The sequence below is a fragment of the Ochotona curzoniae genome, unplaced genomic scaffold, assembly GCF_017591425.1.
Source record: "Ochotona curzoniae isolate NIBS_2020 unplaced genomic scaffold, NIBS_Ocur_1.0 contig_1, whole genome shotgun sequence".
In the NCBI taxonomy this organism is placed as follows: domain Eukaryota; kingdom Metazoa; phylum Chordata; class Mammalia; order Lagomorpha; family Ochotonidae; genus Ochotona; species Ochotona curzoniae.
Window position 1 is genome coordinate 32,850,508 of NW_024464918.1, and position 25,984 is coordinate 32,876,491.

General features: G+C 43.1%; 1 protein-coding gene across 1 annotated transcript in view; it reads left to right on the plus strand.

Moving 5' to 3' along the window:
• CCDC192 (coiled-coil domain containing 192) overlaps nt 1-25,984 on the plus strand; it is a 169,153-nt gene that overhangs the window by 98,122 nt on the left and 45,047 nt on the right. The window contains 1 exon segment of the mRNA XM_040974532.1: nt 17,233-17,365. Within this exon segment, the coding sequence (XP_040830466.1) occupies nt 17,233-17,365 (133 nt within the window).

The window sequence follows — 25,984 nt, forward strand, 5'->3', positions numbered from 1 at the left end:
TATTTATAGTAATAAAAAAATTAAACTGGTTTTACAACTGTTCAAAACGTTAACAGTTGAAATTACATTTGAGCACTAGTTTTATGACTCCCTGTCTAAATTCTGAAGTCAGTAAACATTATTTTATGTTCACACATGCCCAACCCCAGAGTGTAAACACCACTGCCTGCCTATGCTGTGTGCCTCCCGCTCTTGGCTTTCTCCCTTCAATTATTCCAGCCAATCTGAATTAGTCATAGGTAAATTAGCATTGTTTTCCAGATGTCTGTAAAATGCTATGTGCTTTTACATTGAGTTACTCATGTTCTCACAAATTTTATTTAAATATAGAAAACAGGTTCCTTGTTCCTTTATTTTTATCATGTCAGACAGAAGGGAAAACAGGCACAGCTTTTGTCAAGACTCTTGTCCAGCCTTGTGGAGATGAGACCTCCTGGGATGGTGGTGAAGGCCTGGTCATGTCTACAGGGGTCACAGTAGTCCTGAGAGCCGCAAACCCCTTGGCCTTCATTCCAGGATACCACATTATCCCAGCCAGAGTCCTGACCTGCCTCAGTCGGACTCTGCACCGTCTTTGAAGCTCAGAAGCTCTCACTACAAAGCTAGTCTGTTCCTCACTGTGGCTGTCCACTGCTCCAGGGGAAAATGACCCTTTGAAGGTGCTCAGTTGCCTTCTGGCTCTCACCCTGAGATTCTGACTGTTTATTAACCTCTCGTTGAGCTTAATCACAGCAGGCCAATTGCAGTGTTTTTGTAGGCACTCTTATCTCCATACCCTCCAAATATCTGAATCTTTGTGCCAAGTTGAGTGCTTCTCCCTATTAGAATATTCTCTGTGTTCCTATTAGTGGCAGTTTGATCAACTGGATGACTACCTAATCTACATATTCTCTGTGATCAAGATAGGGGTCCTTATTGTCAGTTCAAATGATGTTTCTGCAGGTCAGCATTATGGTGCAGAAAGTTAATCTGTCATCTGTGATGTCACCATCCAATATGGGTGCCAGTTCAAGTCCTAGCTGCCCACTTCTAATCCAGCTTCCTATTGATGGTCTGCAAAAGCAACGGAAGATGATTTGAATCACTGTAATCAATGTGGGAGACCTGGATCAAGCTTCTAGCTTCTGCCTGGTACAGTCCCAATCATTGCAGCCATTTGGATAGAATTAATTAATCCTCTCTATCTCTCTACCTCTCTCCCTGTCTCTTTCCCTCCCTCCCTCCATGCCTCCCTGCCTCTCTCCTCTGCCCCCTCCCCACACATCCCAAATATGCCTTCAAATAAATAAATAAATATTTTCTAAAAAATATTTTCCACATAAAAATGATATTTTAAAATGTTAAAAAACACTTCAATTTCTCAAATTCATACTCTCTTCTTGACCTATTATTGTTCTTATAGAACTGTCTTCATTGGCAAACTCTCATCCACTTTTGCTTAAATTTTGTAATTGTAATAGGAAATGAATTTCCAGTGTTAATAAAGCATCTGAGGTGAGAATTCTCTCTCCAACACTCAGCCTCACCCTGCCAGTCCTTCCCAGAGATAACCTTCCCCCACCATATGTGCCTCCAAAGATGTGTCACTTATGCATATGCCCTACTCTTTCTTTTTCGTAATTTTAACAAAGTTTTTTTTTTTTTTTGGATAAGCAGTGGGGAAGGGAGGAGAGAGCATGACAACACTTCTATCCAGTGGTTCACTCCCCAAATACCCACAACTGCCAACTGTAAGTCTGGGTCAAGTTGAGTCAGAAACTTTCAGGTCTCTTCCATGAGAGTAGCAGAGACTCACTACTTTCTCCTAAAATCCTCTTTGTATGATTCCATTCCCCACTCCCTGAAAGGCACCATGGCTTCCTTGTTATGAAATGCTGGAAATGTCTTAGATTTTGTGACTTTTGACCACTCAGTAGCATCCAATGCTATAGATCAGAACCTTCTAGAAACATGTGTTGTTAACACTCTCCTGACTCCCTGCTCCCCTACCATCCACTTCTTCGTTGTCCCCTTCAGCAGAGTCATCCTTCTTGAGCACACTGTTAAATGCCTGAGTGCCTTGAAGCTCACTACAAGGTCCTTTTCTTTTTCACTCTGTGACATCTGAACTGGTAGTATTCAATAAATGCCTTCATTTATCACTCTTTAAATTGCTTCCAAATTTTTAAATGTTTATTAATGTTATCTACTTGAAAGGCAGACAAAGAATTAGAGATCTTCCATATGGTGGCTCATTTTCATTCCCAAATGCCTGCAACAGTTGGGTCAGGTTGAACTGAGTAACCAGGTCCCTGTCCAGCTCTCGCATGCGGATGGTAGGAACCTAAGGACTTGGGCCATCATTCACTGCATCCCCAGATATGTTAGCAGAAACCTGGGTCATAAATAGTGTGGCCACTCATGGAATTCACAATGTGTTGTGGGATGTGGGCATCCTTAAGGCAGCTTAATTCTCTATGCTGCAATGCATACCTGATTATCTAATTCATGTACCTACCATAGACTTTCTTTACTGAGCACCTCAACAATGTAACCAGATTGCTATATAAATATTCTTGTGGAAATCTCAAGATCATTTCATGCAGATTCAACATTCTTCAAATTAGAGTTGCATCTCTGTTGCACTGCCACCTACAATACCTCATCATAGTATGACTTTCACCTGCTCTGTATCATTGATTTTGCACTGGTACTCAGAGCACCAAATACTGTTTCAGCTCCCCCACTCATACATGCTAGACATTAGAACTTATCCCTGGTACTGACTTTATCCTTATCATCATTATCCAAAATGTCGCTGAATTCTGGTAGTGTTAACTCTTGGATGTCTGAGAATCCATCCTCTCATTCTGGCACCCACCTTCATTAACCTGGACCCAGCATAACGTACCTCACTTATTGAATTCTTTTCCTACCTGGTACTCTGGCCTACCTGAACCCAACTGCCTGCTAGAATCTATTTTCTGCCCTGAAGCTTATGGTTTTAGGGTTTTCCAACGACACAGAGCCAGTGTGATGTATGGATCCATATATGGAGAGAGATTTATGTGATGGGCTCATGCGAATGTGTAGGCTGGCTAGCTTCAAATCTGATCTCTACACTTGGCTGACAAACTGGAATTTCAGGTAAGAGCTGAGCTGCGGTTTTGAGTTGTGAGTCTGCAGGATGAACCAGCACAGGCTGTGAATGCAGACAGGGCCTCTTTACAGCAGTCTGAAGGCAGAATTGCTGCTTTTTGTGGGGAACTTAACTTTTGGCTCCTAAGGTCTTTGAAAGCCTGAGGCTTGGGCCCGGCGGCGTGGCCTAGCAGCTAAAGTTCTCACCTTGAATGCCCCGGGATCCCATATGGGCGCCAATTCTAATCCCGGCAGCTCTACTTCCCATCCAGCTCCCTGCTTGTGGCCTGGGAAAGCAGTCGAGGATGGCCCAAAGCTTTGGGACCCTGCACCCATGTGGGAGACCTGGAAGAAGTTCCTGGATCCTGGCTTTGGATTCGGCATAGTACCGGCCATTGCATTCACTTGGGGAATGAATCATCGGATGGAAGATCTTCCTCTCTGTCTCTACTCCTCTCTGTATATCTGACTTTGTAATGAAAATAAATGAATCTTTAAAAAAAAAAAGAAAGAAAGAAATCCTGAGGCCTATCTGCTTTATGGAAAGCAATGCATTTGACTTCAAGTCAGCCAACTGAATGCTAATCTTGTGAACAAACACCTTCACATCCACATCTCGACTAGCATTTGATCAGATGACTGTGCCCCAAAGCCTCTCCAGGCTGTCACACAAAATTATCCATCATGCAGAGTGATGACTCTGAGTCTCTGTTTCCCTATCTCTATGATACTAATAGTTTCTATTTCATGAGGCTATTGTGTCTATACATGAATTAATATGTATAAGACACCCAGGGCAATGCTTAGCAGATAGCATGCACTGAATATAGATTAACTACTGTAATTGTTACTAATGAATTCTAAATCTGATCCTATCAGCCACCTACAAAAGCCATCTCAAGCTCCTCTCCTTCTTGTAATGTCACCTGCCAGGATCCAGTCTGTCTCCATGCCTCTTGTTCTTTCTGCTGGTGGCCACTGGATTTCCTCCAGACCCATGTGCTCAATACAAGGCCTTTAAACATGCACTTTCCCATGCCTGGGTGTTCTGCTTTCTCCAGTTAAATCTTTTCATCCTCAAGTTTCCTTCAAATGTGAGAATCTTTTCTCACGTCCTTAATGGAGTCACTTTGCTTATCATAGGCTCTCAGAATACTATGAGTGGCACCTTCGTAATAGTTGTCACAGTTGGCAAAAGACTGTGGGTGTGTGTAATGGTATTATATCTGTTTCCATTAGAAGACTTTAAAGCTAATGAAGGAGGGAACTGGGATTGTCTTGCTTACTGCAATATTTCTTGGACTGCTGAGTATATTTGTGATAAGCAAATGCTTCAGGGGCTGGCATTGTGGTACAGCATGTTGATTTTAATTCTGAAAACTTATTGGACCAGCTTTTTGCTAATGTGCCTAAGAAGTAGCAGATAATCACTAAAGTGTATGGGCCCCTGCCGTCTGCATGGTAGACCAGAATGGAGTTGCTGGCTCCAGGCTTCAAGCTGGCCCAGATCTCTCTCTCTCTCTCTCTCCCCCTCCGTCCTAACTTCCCTTCCTCCCTCCCTCTCCCATTCTTTCCTTCTTTTCCTTCCTCTTAAACGAATGGATGAATAAATAAATAAGGCTTTTTAAAAATACACAAATGTTTCACATCTCTGTACATGATGCATTTTACCCACTCATGTAACAGCTTGCACAGTACTCAAGGTGCCAGATGGGCTCACACAGCGTGTGAACTCATAGCCATAGCTCTTCAGCCAGAAAAGTGAGAAAACAGCATCCATTCACTGTTTGTGACTGTTCTCAGGTGCCCTTCCTGCGCTACGCAAATGCTCTCCCCTTTTGTGAACCCCTTCATTTCTGTGACTTCTTATGTACACACACACACACACACACACACACACACACACACACACACACACACACACACTCTCTCTCACACACACACACACTCACACACATTTCTGTTATTCATGGTTCCCAGGTATTATTTTTCTATTTGTTGTATGGACTGATTTTCTGTCTCTCATGGCATTGGGATAACGCTTGTTCTTTGGGATTTCAGTTTGTGATCTCATTGTCCACAGAAATGATTCTCCTTAAGAACTCTAAGCGTTTAGTTCTAAGTTTGTTTCTCCCAGAGCCCCTTGTCTTTCAGTGTCTCCACATCAGTTTTTATGTGTTTTGTACCATAAGATATGTAAAGATCAGAAAGAGACACCAATTACATGGCATTGACTTGGGGGTTTACATTTCTCTGGGATGTCACCTTTGTCACCAAGTTGCTGAGCAGTTTTCTTTAGTTGGGGCAATGGTGGTTTTGTCCCCAGCTAAATCAAATGCTTCTTGCCATCTGAAGGTTACATGCAGAATGCGCACAGCCCTGTGCATTCTGTGCAGCCACTCTTTACCATGTACAAGACCTGCAAGGTTTGACTCCATCCTGACAGATTGTCACAGCTTACCCCTGAGTCCCAGGTCTGCGGCATTGCCAATCCTGTGCAAAGCTACTTCCTCTAAATTCCCTTTCCATTTGTATTACCATTTCCACCAGTCAATCCCATCTGTCAGCTTGACAGATGGGACATGTTAAACAAATGCATGAATTCTTACATACATAAAAGCTTGTAAGTTAAATGTGAAAGTTTAAGATCACTGCATTGTAGAGTCCAATACTTTCCTCTTTATGTTCTCTCTACTCACCTACCACCTCACACACTCAGCTCACCCTCAGTTACACCAATTTTCCTTCCTAAACATTCTAGTCTTTCCACATTCCAATTTGCTTGGGACACTGAAATCCTTTTAAGGGCAAAATCTCTACATTTAGGTCTTCTCCCCTGAGTTCTACTCCCTTCACAACACCGTGGTGGTTAGTCTACAGCTTGTGTCTGTGGAAATCTCAAATTTGTCCATTCTCCACCAGACAAAGCCCAGACTTCTCAGAGCTGAGCAGTCATCCGTAGACCAGCCTTTATTCCTCTTACTTTTTATTTCAAAAGGTTTATTCATCTATTTTAAGGGAAGATTTATAGAGAAAAAAAGAGGAAGATGAATAAATGGACAGACACGGATCTGTTATATCTGCCGACTCAGTCCCTGGATGGCTGCAATGGCCAGGCCTGGGCCAGGCTGAAGCCAGGATCCCACATGGGTGACATGGATCCCAGTGCTTAGGCCATCTTGTACTACTTTCACAAGCATATTAGCAGAGAGTTGAAAGGGAAGCAAAGCTTTGGGGACTCGAACTGGTATTCATATAGGACAGTTTAACCCACTGTGACACAGTGTAGGCCCCTCTACTGGTCTTTATCTGTCTTCCTTGAATCTCATGTAATGCCTTACATCAACCCCATCTTTTGCATACTGACTTCTTCCTTGTACTCCTAACTGTCCATTTGAGTCACATTTCAGCTCAGGCAGTGGGTCTTTCTAGAAAACCCAAGCTGAACCCAAGAAAATCCTGCTGAACCCAAGCAGGACTAAGGTCTCAGATCTCAGCTCCTAGCAAATCCTGCCCATGTCCTGTCTTATACCATTATACTGGAAATGTATCATATTCCCACCTTCTCATATTATACAAAGCCCCCACCGGAAAGGGGTTCAGCTATACCCCACGTTTATTTACTCACCATCTGGCTTAGCACTTGGCATATATTATATCTCTGATAAGCATTTGTTGAGCTAAACTAAATTCCTGAGAATCTCAGAACAACCACTCTTTCTCATGAACTCTAGTCTCTCTAAATTCTTTGGAAAGTTTAACCAGATAAAGAAAAACTTCTAGACAAGCTTTTCTGTAAATGATATGCTTGGAAATGGACTCAATAAAAAAAAATTCCGTTTTTTTTTCAATATCTACATGGTTTTCTTGGGTTAAACACTGTTTCTGGTAGAGTTTTTCTCCACTTGAGTCTGAACCATTGCACCACAACACTTACCCTTGTATTCATATTTTTTTTTTTCACAGAAAGAAAATGTTTTCTAACTGAAAAGTTCAGTGCATTTTTGACAATTTGGCATTGACAGTTTAGGCAAGCCCCTACAGGATTTTAATTCAAGTAAGTAGATGTCACTTTTTACTTTGACGTGTGCTATCTGAGCAAAATCAGGCAGCTCATTATTCATCTATTTATCCTCTTACACAAAAGTCATTATCTGTTGAACATCCCCTGAGCTTTAGAAGCTTGGGTAAGTGCTGGGTCAGCCTCACTCTTACCTAGACTGGGTCAAATTCAGTCCAGAATCTCCACAAAGGACATTTTCCTGGGCATCTGACATGCACATAGCAGAATAGTCTCCTGTCACTGCAGTATTGCTCCCACCATTACAAAGATCTGGGTGTGTGAGCCCAAACAAGAGCTGATCAAAGACAGCTCCTGTAAGTTGCAGTGTCAGGACCAAAAGAGCAACTAGCCACTTGTCTAAATTGGGGCATCTCTGATCTTTCCTTGATGATCAGCTCGGATGATTATCCCTAGATCTTAACGATCTCAGACTTTGAGAAGTTGTAACAACACGAGTTATTGGTGAGAGAAGAGGCAAGTGGTTTTCAGCCAGGTCCCCCCTACCTTTTATCCTTGCCTAACTTGGGAATGAGGGTGTGTTGTTGGGAACAGGCTGAGAGCTCTGCTAGATGAAAATCTTAAAGAGCTTCCACTTGGGACATCACATCCTTATGGTGTCTTTCTACTGCAAGAGTCACAGCAGAATAAAGGGAATACCCTGCTAGGCAACAAATGAAGGAGACTGAGAGACCTGGGACTCCAACAAAGTGGACGATAATCTGTATTTGATGACTTGTTTTGTAGCTAGGGCATTTGTTGCAGCTTGCTGAAATATGCAATCTGAAACTTGCTAATGTCTCCATAGCAGAAGTTCGCATCACCACCACGCCTTTCCCGCCCTCTGTGATTCCTCACCTGCTATTCACACTTCTAGTACTGTCTTATTGGGCACTGTCTTTTACAACCCCATCTGGCATGCGTGCCTGTCTGTAACCCAATTCACATAAAATATTCTGAAATTAAAGTCACATCCTGAGGATTATTAAAAATAGCTGTATAAATTCCCAAACTCTGGTCTCTCAGCCTATGAAATGTGGCTTCATGACATACACAAGAGAACTTATGTAAATAATGGGCAGGGATGAGACTTACAAAGAAAAACCCAAATCACAGCTGAATACTGAGTTTGAGGAATGAGACTGGATTTAGGTGGTTTTGTGTTCAGATCTTTTCCCCAGGGCTGAACGGCTTCCATGAGGGAGTACCTACCCCTCTAGATAAGTTTTCAGTGTGAAAAAATACTGATGTTTCTTACCTTACCTTCGAAGGTTTAGGGGTGTAAGTGTCTCCAGTGGTGAGGAGCAGGAGCTGCAGGAAAGCTAAGAGAAAACAAGGGATACTTCTGTTTCAGAGCTGGAAAAGTGGTTGTCTTGTCATCAGATAGTCACAGGCCAGAAAAAAATGCCCAAAACACCAGGGCTAGGACAGAATGAAGCCAAGAGCGTAAAATTCTACCCAGATCTCCCAGGTGGATGATAGGGACCACACCTGCTCCCCAAGGTGCACAGCAGCATAAAGCTGGATAAGAAGGGGAACCTGGGGACTGGAACCAGGCACACCAATGCAGGATGCAGTGTCTCTAATTGTGTCTTATCTGCTAAGTTAAACGCCCACTGTAAGCCTAGACATCACGGCTGCAAAATTGTTTCAACTCTATAGTAAGCAAGTAGCGATTTTTGAACACTGGGATTCATGGAAAAATAATATATAACACAAAAGACTTCCATTTTACTTTCTCTGATTTGCTGGTGCAATGCAAAGAGCTACTTCATGCTGTGTGAGCACAGTGTTTCCTGACAATTTTCTTCCTCTCTGCTGGACTTTATCACTTGTGAAGTCATCTTAAGGTCACCTCTTCTGCTCTTCAGGTGTTGTATCATGGCTTCTGGGTCAGAGTGGGGTTTGTGAACAGTAAGAATGCTTAATGGAAGTCTTATTACAACAACAACAACTAATAATAATAATAATAATAATAATTACCCTAAGGTGATTTATGTACCTTTGTGTGTTAGGATATCAATTTTTTTCTAGTCCTTGAACACAGGTCTTTGCTTTGTAATTTAAGGTAAGTCACAAGTGGCCAATAGCTACTGATTTTACCCCAGAGGCAGCTTCAGTCAAGTTCAGAGGGAGTACTAGGCACAGAGGAAAAAAAATAATAATAGCCCAAGGAGCATCCTAACTATAAACTCATTGCTAAGGAAAGCTCTTCATCCATCGAGTAATGATGTTGGGGGGCTGAGCAGTGCTTCTCCCAGCATCCAGAAACGGGAATCTTTTCTCATCCTTTCAGCTCTGGCTTCTGTTCCCTTCCACCCACGTCACTTCTTATAGCTCTTTGCCAATGATGCCAACACCTTCAGAGCTGTGGCTGAGAAACTGAAATTGCTTCATGCACAGCTTGGGCCCTCTGACTCTCTGTCCCCAGGGAGAACTGGCTTGGAAAGGAGCTTCCTGTCGGGCCCTGTTAGGTGTGACCAGGCCCTTCTCACTGTGTTCTCAGGGTGTGATTGGAGACCATCCGGCCAAGAAGTCACTGTGGTGTCTGCAGGCAGGTACTGGCTGACCACCTTTGCCTTTGCACATCACCTCCCTGAGTCCTCTGTTTTGTTCTTTGCTGTGGGCACTTTATTTATTGCAGTTGTAGTTTCTTTCTCATACAGGTTGCTTGTCTGTTTGAGATTAATGTCTACTTCCTAAGAAAGAGGAGGCAATGTTACGCAAAGGAAAGCACGCACTAATAGAATCCCCTTATTTCAGAAGCTATTGTTTCAAACATTAGAATATAATGGATAGCGTAATAGTGAGGACAGCTGGCCTCCGGGTACATGTTGCCCAAGTCATTTCTTCCAGGTTGGCAAGACCTCAGTTGTGCAGACTCTTTCTGTCAAATGGCCTGCATTTCACATACAGGAAGATATCCCATTTTTGGACAAGTCTATTGTTAGAAAGCTCTGCTATATCATTGGAATCCATTCCAAATGTGGAGTTATCGCTTTATCTCGTATTAATTTGTAATTTCTCTTAAACAAACACTTCACACGGACATTCTGGGAATCAGGAGAGCTCCAGGCGGACTCCAGTCTGATTGTACTAATTATTTATCCCACAGAGGGAAAGAGCTGGGACTTGGCTCCAGCTATAGACAAATTTTTCCCCAGCAGTGAGTTAGATTGTTTGTTTAATGACCAAGGTTTTGTTTTCATTTCATTAGAAATCTCAAATTTGAGGGGTTTGGGAGCAATTAAAATGCATTTTTTAGTGTTTTGTAACACGAAGCAGTGTGGGTTGGTGCTCAGATGGGAGAGCTCCTGCGAACAGCTGACTGATGAGGGCCAGTGCAGCTCTCTGAAGCCTGACCCCCTGGATCTAGAAGGTTCTATCAGAGATAGTGTAGACGAGACCCTCGGTAAAGGTTACTGTGTGTCCTGTTTCCCCATGGTCTTCTCACAAGAAGCAAGAGCAAGTCATGTTTTACATTTGTGATTATTTCCCATTCAAAGCTTTTTGTAAAAAAAGCTTCAGAAGACTGTGCAGAATGGATACCTAGTCCCAGGGTCCATCCAGGAGCTTCTCACTGGAGAAGCTAGGGAGGGAACAGTCCATGTTGTGGCTGTCCTTCGGCTCGGTTTGTCCAGTCCTCTTCCTTTCATTTCCTAGGTTCTCTTAGGTGTTCTGTGGCAATCCCAGCTTTAAATGCTTCACCGTTACACCTCCAAGTCACCCTTTCATCACTGAGCCGATGGTTTTGCCTTTCTTGCTTAGCTTTAACTGACCTTCAAAGTCAATGAAATTATTGATTAGTGAAGCCCCTCATTGCCATTAAAAAGAAGAGTAGGGGTAGGCATGATAATTCAACTGGCTAGTCCTTTGCCTTGCTGCATCAGCATCCCATGTGGACATCTGTCTGTGTCCCGGCTGCTCCACTTCCCATCCAACTCCCTGATTCTGGCATGGCAGCATTGGATGGCCCAAAGCCTTGGGATCCTGCACACACATGGGGGACCCAGAAGAGGCTCCTGGTTCTTGGCTTCAGATTGTCTCACCTCCAGCCATTGCAGCATTTAAAGGGTGAACCAGCAGATGGAAGAACGCTCTTCCTCTCCTCTAAGTACATCTGTGTTTCAACTAACTAAGTAAATAAATAAATAAATAAATAAAGGTTCTACTCCCAGTAAATATCAAGTTTACAGTCCAATCGCTAACTACAACCCCATTCTGTATGTATTTTAAAAAGGGGGTGTGGGGGAGAAAAAGAAGAATGAAATCTGGAGTCATGGGCTGCATATGCAGCATGTGGCCAGCATCAGGGGTGGCAGCTCATCTTTGTCAGCTCTGCAGACAGTGGTGTGAATGACAGCGATGTCTGCTTGATGAGCAGTGGCTGCCGGGCGTGCAGGTGAAGATTGTGAAGTCAGCCAGGCAGCACAGAATGAAGCAATCCCCCAACTCAAAGGCCTGCCGAGGACTGGGAAGAAATGAGCAAGTGCTGTGTGTAGCCTTGAGCTCTGCGAGAGTACTTAGAGATATAAAACAAGAGGAATTTATTTTTAAGGAAAGTTCTATCCAAATGTTACTGTCATGTTTTTATTTATTTTTGAAGATTTATTGACTTTTATTTGAAAGGTGGTATAATAGGGGCAGGATGACAAAGTCAAGTTCAAGGTTTCCCATCCACTGGCTTACTCCTTAAATGGCTGCTACTGCTCAAGCTGGGCCAGGCTGAAGTCAGGAGCCAGAAATTGCATCTGCATCTCACAAATGAGTGATAGGAACTCAAGCATTCTGATCATGAACTGCTTTCCTAGGCATTAGCAGGAAGCTGGATAAGAAGCAGAACAGCTGGGACTTGAACCAGTGCTTTGAAATGGGATGCCAGTGTTTAAGAAACAGCTTATAGCATTGCACCTCAGTGCAGGTCCCTATTAATGCTTGTATTAGTTTCATCATTATTAACACTCTGCTATTGGAAGAGAACTGGGAACCTCCATATGCCCTCTGTATTCCAACCACATTCATTTGTCTTTGGGTAACACGTTTGATCAGTGGCTCCCTGAGACTAAACCACTGTCTTTGTCATATGTGTTCCCTGAGTGCTGAGGGTGGGGCGATCTGACCCAAGGCAGAAGAACCGCCATGGGAAGGATGCAGTGAGGTCGGAGTGCCTCTCACGTCATTCTGTGTGGGAGCCACCCACCGTCCCTGGGCCCAGAGCCAGCTCCGGCGGAAGATTGGATCAAGGCAATTTGCATGTCTGTTTTCAGGACATGAAGTTTTGTCTGCCCATACAAAGTGAGGGGCCGATCGATGCAATCATGCAGAAAACTTAATTTAAAAAAAAAGAAAAGGGATATGACCATCTTGCGTTCTATTAAGAACCACTTGCATTTTCTGTAGAATGTGACAAAGTCATCTTTAATAAAGAACCGTTCCTGTTTTAGTGAGAGACTAGAGCTTTCCCTCGTGGGTTCTAACAAACAGTGGTGAGAACAGAAAGATCCAGCTTGTCTGCTGCAGACCCAGGGCTGGGTACTGTCCTTTGTCGGTGACGTCACTTGAGCCCACAGTTGTTGTAAGAAATGGGATCTCCGGCTCAAAGAGACCATGTGCTGGCCCAGTTTTCTCATGGCCCGCCAGTGGCAAAGCCCAGCCTCAATTCAAAGTGTGTGGAAATACCCAGAAATTTTACACAGTCCTAGCAACTCTGTGTTGAAATTCTTCTATAAATAGTTCCCTGGTTCTTTCCAATTTTCATTGACTTGGTATAATGCAAGCCATTCAGCAATATGATACTGAGAGATATTTCCTTTTCAAAACATTGCACAGATTCATGATTTCCTCTCACTTTTTACCCTGTCAGAGAAATAGGAAACAAGCAAAGTAATAGGAATTTACCTCCAAGCTAGAAAGCCTTGCAAGTGATCACCAAGGAGGGTTCCTAGTTACCAAGGAGACCATAATAGACTCGATGATATTCAAGTACAACACTTGGGTTGCCTGGTGAGTGAATGCCAAAAAAGCGTAGGAAAATATTATCATTGCTGAAACCATTTGATGTCAATGACTAATGAAAAAACATGTTGGCAAATTGAATTTTTCAAAATGCCCAAAGGGTTTGATTCAAGCAATGAATTAATAGCATACAGAAGTTCTGTCTGGAGAAATAGAAAAAAAAAAAAAGACAAAGATACTACACTATTATAAATCTGTCTGGGTAACCAAGTTTCTAACAGAAACCTTAGGGAACTAATCTATTCCCTTTACTCAGCTCTTCACTAAGACTGAATTTTCCCCTCTGCTTTCCTTTGTGACTAAAGAATGATTTGTATATTTTGCATCACATTACCCATGAATATCTAAGGCCCCACAGCTGTTGGCTGACTTCTCACCAAAACTGGGATTTTCTCTCAAGTGACCTGGCTATTTCCAGAGGCCTGGAGGGGTTAGGTGCCTGTTCAGACATGTGCTGTGCTGCAGTGGGGGCTGCAGGAAGCCAATGGTGGGACGAGCCTGGCTTGGGCCGGCCTGCCAGCCACCACCTGAGCCAGATCCCAGAGGTGAATATGGGCCAGCCTGAGAGGCTCACCCCATCTTGGCTGGGTGGCGCCCACAGTTGGAGCGCCCTGCCAGGACGCATCTTGTCTTGTTACAGACAGAGCTCATATTGTTGGAGGTATTTTATCAGATTTTGTGCCAAAATCTGCATCCAGGTGTTTTCTAGTCATTGTTCTTTGTGGTATTTTTGGGAACGACACCGTTTGTCTCAATTTCCTTCCCTATTGAATAGCCCAAAGATAACCAAAGTCAACTGTCCTGACTGCCCTGGACACTGTCTTCTCCAAAACCAATGTCCTCCATTTCCCTCCCTCTCTCAGACCGTAGGGCAAATGTAAAAATATACTGGAACACGAAGAGGCAGGGCATATCATCACCATGAGAAAGGAAAAAAGGTTTTATGGAAATTAGAATTTGTTTCTTAGAGTTAAATCTGTTTAACTGGAAAGCTTAGGTTTCTAGTGGACACTGAGTTTATTCAGAGTCCCTACATTTTAGCCATCAAATCATTCCATCAAGATGGAAATACAACTGAATAAGTGTTTTTCTTAGTGACAGGGACCAGGTCAGCATTTTATGACTTCCCATCAATTTTTACCAAACTGTGTGTGTGTGTGTGTGTGTGTGTGTGTGTGTGTGTGTGTGTGTGTTTTCATTTATTTACTGTTCATACTTACTTTGAGAAAATTTTTCCAGAAAGATGCTTATCTGTCTATGAATAGTTGTCATATTACTTAAGAATTTTAAATATGATCCATTACAAATTATATGGTAGTGGTTGGCACTGGTTCGAGATCTGGCTGTTTCACTTTCAGTCCAGCTCTTTCCTAATGTTCCTGAGAAAGATGCAGAGGACCCAAGCACCTGGGCCCCTGCACCCACATGGGAGACCTGGAGGAAGCTTCAGAATCCTGACTTCAGCCTGGCCAAGGCCTGGCTGTTGTAGCTTTTTGGAGAGAGAGTCAGTGAATGGAAGAGCTGTGTCTCTCTCTCTCTCACTTACTCTGATGTTTGAATAAAGAAATAAATCATTAAAAAAATAAAAGTTATAGGATAGAACCAGTGTTGAGATAGATGGGGGTTAAGCCTGCATTCTGTAACACATTGCTCATTTGAGTCCTAGCTAGTCTGCTTCCTGTCCAGTTTCCTGTTAATACATCTTAGGAGATAGGGGATGGTGGTCTGGCTGCTTGGTCCCCTGCCACCAAGGAGAACTGATGGATTGAATTCCAGTCTCCTTGCTTCAGCCTACCTTAGCCCTATCTGTTGCAGACATTTGGGAGTAAATGGGCAGATAAAAAATAGCTCTCTCTCTCATTCTCCCCTCTTTCCCTCTCTTTCAAGTAGATAAAAATAAATCAATTAAACTTTTTAAAAAAACATATTACAGGATGATCAGCATAAGCAAATCAAATCTTCAGTTCTTTCTGTCTCTCAATATGATATAATTAAAAATTCCACATATACAGAAAAGTTGAAATAATTTTATAGCAACCACCCATACACTGAACAATGAGAAGCTCCAGTTAACATTTCTGCCACTTGCATTTTGTCATATAATTCTTCATGCCTCCATCTATCTGTGCATCATTTACTTCTGTATGTCTATGTTACCTGCTCTCACAAGGAAGCCTAATCCTGAACATCCCGCCATGTACATCATTCTAAGTTCTTTGATCCTTTTCATTTATACTCTGTTCGGAACCCTTCTTGCCATGGTTTTCATTCTTCTCTGTTTCCTATGTTTTCATTTCTGTGTCGTTTCTTCACCTTTCTGTCTCTAAAGTTCTAGAGGGGGAAAAGAACATACAAGAAATTGAAGCATTGAATGGTCTCGAAGTAGCAGCAGGAGAGGTCACTGCTGACCACCCTGTGCTTTGCCTGTGGATCTGAAACAAATGAGATGCTTATGATTTGGTTCATTCCAGTTCTCAAGGGAGGGAGGTATAGCTTCGCACACCAATATAATGGCAATAAACACAGCTCTCAAGTAGATGTATTTCCTGAATAGTCCAGGTCCTGTCTGAGCTGATTTTCATGGGAGCCTGAGTGTGGAAGGGTTTTGGTGGATGGAGACTCAGAGGTAATTAGCTCGAATACCTAATCAGCTTGGATGTTTAATGCCTCAGGCCTAGGGGGTCTTCGTGGATCCCAGAGCAGTGATGACATGACCTCAGGAATACTACCTTCCACTAGAATGAGCTGCCACAGAAACCCAGCACCTGTGATATAGCTCAGGATGCTCAGGATGCACCCTGACAAGTTCTACTCCTCCAGCTTCCTTTAAAGAAGTCCCACAACTACTGTTTTGCTTTGAAAAACACATCTCTTCCAGCAAGCGCATGTCACCTTTAGTGAAATCTCGGTCTTCATGCTTTGGATGTGGAGGATAGCCTGTCTGTAAAAATGGGAGGTCTGAGCTACCTAATCCCATCGTTGATCAACCGACCTACTGGCCTGATTCTGAAAGCAGAGGAGCCTTTCAGACACCCAGGGAGAATAGCTCTCCCTGGGAAGCAAAAGCCATACCTTGGGGCTGGCTCATGGTTCAACAGGATAATCCTTTACCTTGAAGTGCCAGCATCCTGTATGCATACTGGTTTGTGTCCTGGCTGCTCCATTTCTGATCCAGCTCTCTGCTTTTAGCCTGGGAACTCAGTGGAGGGTGGTGCAGGTCCTTGGGACTCTGCACACTCATGCAGGAGACCCAGAAGTTTCTGGTTCCTGGCTTCAGTTGTATGCTTGATAAGCATTGTTAATCAATTATTTCCTGTGCTTCCTAATGATCATCCTTCCTTGTGAGCAAAGCCTGGGCCAGGTGGGGTCTTCAGAGCAACATGAAGCTGATAGTGTGGTCTTCTCCCTAGAGGCAATTCCACCCACAGTGCAGATGGTGCCTGTTCTCACCCAATCAAGTCCACTTTAAAATCCATAAAAAGAGCTATGTAGACATCTGATGAAAAATCCCTTGCTCATGTAGTGATTTCCTAAGGTAGTTCCTGGCACTCCCATATTCCACTGCTCGGAAAATATACTGATGTTTAACCATGTCCCAAAGTCAGAAGTCTCGGAGTCAGTAGCTGTCACATGCACATTTCTGGGTACCAGCATCCACTACAGAGTTCACTGGAGTGGAGCAACCTGCCAAGGTTGGCAGGAGAATAACTCAGAATCCAGGCTCTGCCTGTTTCACAAGTCTACCCACACAACCTGGGAAAAGTGCTGCTGCTTTTAGACACTAACCCCTCAAGCAACCAGAGTTTTTCACCAATAGTTTCTGTTCCAGGCAGAAAACGTTCAGGGTTGAGATCCAGATAAAAGGATTTAAGTACTCTCGCAGGAGCCCCAGACCTCAGACAGCAACCAGCAATGTGGGTAGACAAAGCAGGGAATTTCATGTCAGCAGGCTTCAATTGCACTGTCTTTCCAAGTTATTCATTCCTTGTACTTCACTATGTCCAGTAACAAGGTTTTTTTGGTTTCTTTCTTTTTTTAAGAAACTGAAGCACAAAAAGAAAATGGAAAAGCTGCGAACTGATTTGGCAACAGCCAAACAAGAGGCTGCCATCATGGCGCTGGAGTTCTCAGAGAAGATGAAGAGGCTGCACGAAGAAAGGCCCTCTCCCAGAGGTCAGTGTCAGCACGCGGCGCTTGCACAGAGCTCAGGTCCAGACTCAGGGTTGTCCTTTGATCAAGGCCACACCAGAAGCCTCAGGTGCTTGCGGGCCCAGCTTGGCCACCATGCTAGTGGACAGAGAAAGTGTGTGGTCAGTTCAATCCCTGCGAGATTGGCTGTCCCTGTGTGAGAAAGGAGGAGGAGCAGGTGGTTAGCTCAGGGGAAGTTCCTGACGCTGGAGCACAGCATATTGAAATAGCTCTCAGAAGTGTCGGACAAGCCATTGGCAGTGAATGCCGGACAGAGCCTGAGAAAAAGATGGTGGCTTTCAGGCCCAGGGCTGTGGGGTTGTGGGGGGAGCTGATCTGAAAGTGCAGGCTGGCTGCCAAAGACAGGCATAAGCAAAGGCAGAGCTTGTTGTTTTGCTGATGGACTAATGAATGCCAGATTCAGGGGAGGCTGGTGGTCGATGGAATCTGCGTAGCTCAGGAAAATGGTAAGAGCACGTCGGCTGTGGTTGGCAGCGGGCATTTTGCTAAGCATTGTCTGTATGCAAGAATTTAACAGATTTCCACAGAAATAAACAGAAACTCACAGGTGCTGGCTGCCTTTTCCCGGGTCAGACGCACAAGTCCCACCTGCACAGTGAGCCTCAGAGTAGTAAGTTGGTCCTTCCCAGGGAATCTTCCTGGCATTGGTGGAGTGAGGGGCTGGCCTTCCTCTCTGTGTCACAAAAGCATCATTTCTGCCCGGTGGGGCTCTTGCAAAGCTAGCGGTTCCCAGAAAGCAGTGTCTCCCTTTGATGTATATGCGTGTCTTTCCACAAGGCAGGAACATGCCATTGTTCTTACTCTAGCTTCCTTTATTACTCACAAGAAATTCTGGAAAAAGAGGTGCAACATGGAAACCAGTGGAGGAGAAGGAGGTGGGTGATGCTGTGGCTGCACAAGGGAGACACACCCAGCATCCTGACTGCGTGGTGACACTTTTAATAGGAATTTGGTTTGCATTTGCCATCTGGGATAGTGTTCTCATGGGATTCCAGTGGAGGGTGACAGTCTCCCGGGAACACATGTGGAAGGCCAACTTTTTGCACTTTGAGGGAAATAGCATAAAGATGGTTGATAAATCTCCCCTCACCGCCTTGCAACCTGGAGGGTAAAATCCATGAGACAGTGGTATCCGTTTGGTCTTTATTCGAAGGCCAGGTTTGCAGTGACTGGCTAACAAGGAACTGACGGTGACGACAGAATCCTTTGAGAAAAGTCTTCAGCTCACTTGAGAGTTTTTGACTTTTCAACTGTGTCACGAACCGAAGGTACAAAATGTTATGGCAACACAGCTAGTTCTGGTTGCTTTTCTTTTAAATAAAAATGCTCTCATTTGATGTCTAATAACACTCGTCTCTTGAGTATCTGGTCAAAATGTAAGTAACCCTGGGGTAACAAGGTTGCTGGTTCAGGGAAGGAAAGACACTTCAAGTCCTGCCTTTCCCTCTCAGCCCAATTTTTCTGCTCTGTTTGTGCGATAAGCAAACAAAACAAGACCAATGTAGGAAAAAAAAAACCTGATGTTTTTATGATAAATATTTAAATTTTTTGGAGAAGCATTGATTCTGAAGTCCACTATTTTTTTCTTTTTTTTTAATTGTTTCCGACAATATAGCTGTGTAGGTATAGGGGTTCATCCCTTAACATCTTCCCCCAACTCTCATCTTCCATTCTATCACAGATAGTGTAGGCCCTTAGTACAAGTTACAGATTTAACTCTCTGATATTTTAATGTATTATGACATTGTAAATATAGAGAAAGGTAAAAAACCTAGTATCATAATGTAGAAGTGTATTTATAAGTTTCATTGGGAGTTCTACTTTTATTCAGAAGGAGAGTTGCATATTGCATAGTGTATCTTTATTTCCCAGTCTGCTAGTCTTCCTTGTACAGTTAATTTATGTGAATATGCACCCATATACTTGGTTACATATGTACCTACATTATAAATACGTATAGTAATTTACATATTGACTGTCCCTTTTGAGACTGGCATATTTCACTAAGCATATTTTCCAGCCGAAGCATTTTTGTTGCAAATGGCAAGATTTCATTCTTTTTTAAAATGGCGAAGTAGTAGTCCACTGAGTAGATGTACCAGTTTTTTTATCCGTTCCCCTGCTGATGGGTGTTTGGGTTGATCCTATGTCTTCGCTATTGTGAATTGCATTGCTATAAATACAAGTTTGCAGATAACTCTCTCATGCAGAGTTCTCATCCTTTGGGTATATTCCCAGGAATGGGTTGGCTTGGTCATATGGTAGACCACTTCTTAGTTGTGTGAGCACTCTCCACTGACTTTCCATGGTGGTGGTTCTAATTTACATCCCCACCAAAAGTGGATTAGGGTACATTTTCCCCCACATTCTCAACACCAGTTGATGTTGATTTCCGCATGTAAGCCGTTCTCACTGGAGTTAGGTGGAACCTCATTATGGGTTTTATTTGCATTTTTGTAAGAGCTAGGGAACTCGAACCTTTTTTGTATGGTTATTAACATTTTGAATTTTATCTTTGGAAAAATATCCATTCATGCCCTTTGCCTGTTCCGTGTTTTGCTGCTGTTGAGTTTCAGGAGCTCTTTGTAGATCTTGCATGTTTGTCCCCTATCTGTGGAATAGTATGTGAAGATTTTCTCCCATTCTGTTGGTTACCTCCTCACTTACCATTTTCCTTGCTGTACGGAAGTTTCTTAATTTGATATAATTCCATTTGTTTATTTTGGCTTTAACTGCCTGTGCTTTGGGTGACTTTTCTAAGAAGTCTTTGCCTACGCCCATTCCTTGTAGCATGTTTCCTGTGTTTTCCTGCGGTCCATTATGAATCAAAGCAATGAATCTCTGAGGCAAATGTTGTGGCAAGCAGGTTAAACTACTGCTTTGGACACTCTTATGTCCCATGTGGGAGTTTATGTCTCACCTCCGCTTCTGAGCCAAGCACCCCTTGGGACACAGGGGAAGACTGCTCAAGTGCTTGCATTTCTGCCACCCGTGTGGAAAACCAGGATAGAGTTCCTGACTGCTAGATTTGGTCTGGCCTAGCCCCAGTCATCTCAGATATTTGGGAAATGAGTTTACAAAAGGAACAAGATTTCTCTCTGTCTCCATTTCAAATTTAAATAAGTAAATAAATAATCTCATTAAGAAACCAGTGAGCCCCTTTTAGACTTGCATGTTGCTTCTCTTAGGTGATGGAGAAAATGAGTCAGCAGATTGACTTGGGACACTAAGATCTTATTGCAAACATCAGCACATCATCCCACTGGCTTCACATACTCTTTCCCTGAATTCCCATAATCCCGGACACCGTCAAGGGCATTATGGCCCCAAAATCATATAAGCTGACATTCTCAGTGGCTACAACTCTGGATTCATTTCAGAATAATATCTGAAAAAAAAATTCAATAACCATAACATCTATGATCCCTATTTAACCACAGAACAAGCAGGGGCTGACCCACCCCCCACGCATATTTCTGACTTAAATACCACCTAGTTATCCTCAGTCCTTATTTGCAAAAGCCAGACGCCTGAGCCATCAGAGCTTGAAGAGAAATGATGATTTATTAGCGTTTGTCAACAAACCAAAGAAAAGCAGGCATGCTGTTAGCCTGGCAGTCTACTGGATTCAGGCCTAGATAGCATCAGGATACTCTGTGTTGTGTATCTGTTTCTTTCTCTATTGGAACTCCATTCTCTAAGGTTGGATGTCAGAAGAGATTGGGAACAGGATCCTGAACAGCTAGGGGCTGCTCTCCTTATCATCCGTGCTCCAGAGAAGCAAGCAGCTTCTTTTTTTTTTTTTACCAGCTGTGGTCAAAAGAAATGTAAGGAAGAACTCTGTCCTGGCTTGGATTGATTATTCATCCCTGTGGTCAGGGTCAAACTGACAGAACAAGGTTTGATCATACACCTGCCACTGGATGGCATGGTGGGGGGAAATGGATTGGCCAAAAATCATTTTCTAAATGAAGGGATAGCCTGTTACTGGAAAGAAGGAGTGGTGGACAAGAACCAACATCTCGAATATACTCCCAGCAACTGGTCAAATTCAATTATAATGTAATGGGTAATGAGTCATCCCTCCCAGGTGCAGATGCATGAAAAATAATTCTTCTCCATGAACATATTCTAAGAAATAAATTCCCAGTGGTATCATTTCTGAGTCCAGAATTGATAGGACATGTGCCATTCAAGAATTTGCTTCCAGGCTCTACCCAGTCATCTGTCTGCCTCTCTGAAAGCCTGCTTCAGGACAGTTCTCATGGCAAGAAGGGGGAAGCATTGATCCGCAGAGACATGCAGAGTTAAGTGGAATCATATGAAGCTCCTTCATTTCCAGTCTGTACGTTGCTGTACAGGTTTTCTGATCAGTGAAATGTTCCAGAATATTTTTAAGCATGTTCATATTTAAATTGCTGTGAGAGGGAACTACCAAACTTTTCCTCTACCTTCTTTTCTTTCTTTCTTTTTTCTTTTTCGTTTCTCTCTCGCGCGCTCTCTCTCTCTCTCTCAATATAAACTCTGGAAGCTATCCATTGGCTATGCATTTACATTTATTTCTTCAAGGAAATAAATGATTGGAGGCAGTGAAAGGTTCAGTTAAAAAGAAAAACAGCTTCATTTATAAAACTGGCATAGCAGGAAACTTACTTAAAACCTCAATGTAGTTTGTTGATTTTTCTTTGTGCAAATACTCAAAGCCTGGGACTGGTCCCTTCTGGTAGCCTGTACCTCAGGTGCTTGCATCATTATTAACCATGCCTGTTTGGACTCCTGCAAATTTAGAATTCACCTTTTCAACAGATCTCTGTATGTAGCAACCTCGGGTTAAATCTCGAAGCTGCCTTTGTTTTAGGAAGCCAAACTTTGCAAAAGAGTTTACAGACTGAATCCTGCTGGTGGAGGATAGTAGTCACTTGATACTTTGAAAGATCCTGTCTTTAAACAGAATACAGATTGCAAGTTGGCAAACTTAAGGGAATGTCCTCTTCTGGATTTTTTTTCTTTGATTTTCTAGCCATGCTTTCCTTTTAATACATGCACCTGCCAATAAAAGTGTGCAGCCCCTCCATGCATGTTCCACGGACACAAGGGAAGTCATTTAGTTTGTGAATTGTCTCCTTACGTTGCTTTGCTTAGGGCACAGTGCATCCCAGGGCAGCTGTGTCCAGAATCCCATCTAAGAATACAGCCATCCACTTCACAGAAGTTTGTCATGGAATTGACATTGCAGTGCTTTTCCATGACACAGGGCTGTGTCCAAGCACTGGATAGCTCATCTCATTAATGTTCAGTGTTGAGCTGAGCTATTGTGTAATTTTGCGACATCCCTTTTTTGACATCTTCAAGGTGATTCTGAGTGATATTTTTAGGTGTTATTTGAACAGGATGTCCACCTTCAGTGCTTAACTCACATCTTCTCCTCCACGCATTAGTGTTTTTCCCTCTTGCCCTGTATGGTCAAAGCTCTGACTGCAACTGGGTATTGAGGAAACAGGAGTTTGGGGACAAGAAAAATGTCCCGGAATTTAGATATGGATCTTGCTGTACAGCATGGTCAAGTGAAACCCCTTGAATATAAATCACAGGATAAATTTAGTTATATGACTTTTACTTCAGGAATACTTATTAAAACATCCTCATAGATATAATGAATACACAATCAAGAAATGTGTGACTACATTCAGCACCAAAAATTGGACTAAAGGAAGAAAAGGAGAGATGGAAGACAGGAAGAACCGTGAGCCTAGATAAAATCTTGACTTGGTGGAATTCCAAGCCTTTAAAAAGAGGCTGTTTGGGTATTCACTGAATTAAGGGCAGTCTTGAATAATTGTCGTTTTCTGTTTGTTTCAACCAATGACATCCTCTCCTCTCAGAAACTGTACCTGCCACCTGTTCCCTGCAACATATATTTATCTACCACTTTACCTGGAGTTTTCTAAGGAAGTAGCAAGGCCAGCCCTGGAATCTTAGTGTTTCAACTGCTGGGAGGCTTCCAAAAAATTGGTAGGAAGAGCAAATGTTTTATGTAAAAATGCATGTTAGGAAAAAAAAAATCCTATGCCTGGATTTTAAGTTTTGGGGCCACATTAAATGTATTTTTGTTCCATTTTCATGGACTTTTTGAATTTCCCGTGAATGTATCTTTTTAGCCACTAGAGCTCACTGCTGCCTTCCTCTCCTGTAATAGAAGCATGATTTTTTCCTTAAGTGAAGACCCTTCTCTCATTCCCTTGGGTCCTATAGAACCATCCATCAAGACCTCTCTTTCTCCCTGGCCCAGGGGAAGGCTAGCATAAACAGAGCCAGTAACATTTGCTGTTTTCCAAATATTTGAACCTTGAGCTGAATTGAGTCAGTAAAGCAGAGAAAGGTTCTGGCAAATTCATCCTAGGAGTTGATGCATGGCCTCTGAGGAATAGGTCTGTTAGCTTTGCACACCTGCCCTTGAGACTGCCTCCAGGAGGTATAGTTGTGAAGATGTTCCTGCAATACTGAAAAACAGAAACTCCCTGTAAGTTCCTTTTGTTTGTTTATTTGTTTGTTTTCTTAAGGTAGTCCATGTTGGCTGGTAGCACTTGCAACACAAGAGCCATTAGTCAAACCCAGCTCTTTGAACAAAGCTTCTTTGTCACCTTCTAATCAGGAATCCTAGAGAATGTATTTGGTCAGCTCTATGTGTATCACATTCTTATCATTTGGACCAATTGCAGTGGCCAACACAGTGAGGTATTACCAGGACCACATCTGAGTCATGTGCCGTAGGTCACGGGCCAGGGAAAGTTATCAGATACAAGAAGATGCGAAAGTTTTCTAGATGGAGATAAAATATACCATCATTGTCCCCCAAATCTAATTTTGTTAAACAAGGAGAAAAGAGCCCTCTACTGTTTGTCTGCTCAGGAAAACACACGATTTCTTTCTTTCTTTCTTTCTTTTTTGTTTCTCTCTCCTTATCTTTTCAGACTACCTGTTTAGGCGCTTCCTTGATGAAAGATCTGGAAATGTCTTTATTTTGTAATTAGCAAAGCGTAAGAAGATCCATTCTGAAACTTTGGTTGGGGTCCAGCAGCTTTTAGCTGCACCAGCTGTGGGAATTTAATAATGTCAAGGTCCCCTCCCTCCTTTGTTTATAAGACTAATTTTGGAATTATTTCATTATCAGGAAATGGTGTTCTCTTCCTTCTGTCCATCCCTTAGGAATGTTGGGGTTTTTTTAAAGTCTTCTGGCTTCTGAATCCAGAGGGGTTAGAAAAGGACAAGCATCAGCTAAATGTCAGACAAGGCACATGGGAATCGGTGCTTGATCCATTTCAAAGGTCTTTCACTTAGCGGTGGAGACTGCTACGGCCACCAGAAGAGTATGTGCTGTACGGTGCACGGTTGAACAGTCCAGGCCGGAGTCAAGGACAAAGATGCTTCCTCTCAGGAAATTTGCAGAGCAGTCTTGGGCACTCCTTTGTCAAACATCAACAGGTGGACACTTACTTGTCAACATGAGCTGAGTTGCAGACCCTAGGAGTACAAGCTGGTGACAGCCAGCTGTCAGTCCCTTTGCGGCAGCCGATCCTGGTATAAACCTCTTGTTGACAAAGTAGGAAAAGTGAGCAGTGTGCTTTTCTTACAAGGTTCTCTCCTGCAGCTCCCGAAACACCTCTGTCGTCTTAGTGACTCATTGTGTCCTGATACAAAGTTGAGGTTAGACACTTTGTACACATAATTTTGCAGAAAAGCGAGACTATTTCAGGGAGGCCGGAGCTCATCAAACAAAATATAAAGAAGATCTGCAGAATTAAATTCTGAGGAATAAGTGGGGGATCTTGTGCTGCAAGGCACCAGATTTGTTTCTAGTTAGTGAGGTAGTGCTGGTTGCATAGTTCTACTGCATACATATGCGCCCCGTGGGCATTGTAGTAGTCTGAAGGAGTGTAAAGATACACTGGTTTAGACTGAACTAGTCTGTGCTTATTAGTTCCTTAATTGAATATAACCAGTATTTGATGAACAATGAAGCAGACATCAAAAGGCAATGTAAGAAGAGCCACAAGGCTCCTTCATTTGTAGCTCAGCCCCCCAGAAGCATGTTAATTCATCCTGAGTTATGAAGCAAGGCCTGCAACACTGAAAATGTCACCCACTCGCCGCAGGGACTTTCCTCAGCCCAAAAGTGGTGGCCCAGAATATTTTCCCTATTTTCAACAAGACCTAGAACTCCTGCCATGCCAACCTCTCCTCTCCATCTGGAGTCTCTGCAACACCAAGATGGTCTGGATGTGTTCCAGGTGCCACTCTCTTCCCTGGCAATTCCTAGCACATGAAGAGGGAGCCCTGTTCCTATTCTGGAGGGTTCCAAATGGCAAATAAAAAAGGAGGTGCCTTCAGCCACAAGCAATATGTTCATTTCTGTAAGGTGATCACAGAGGTGACTGTCTGAGGCCACCGGCATGAAACAACATGGGAGAAAACAGAAGGATACACGGACGCATCGCAAGTGGGAAAAATGCAGGACAAGAGCCCTGAGTTCTCCAGGGGAGAGCAATTACAACGGGTCAGTGGGCTGAAACTTCCTGTAGGATG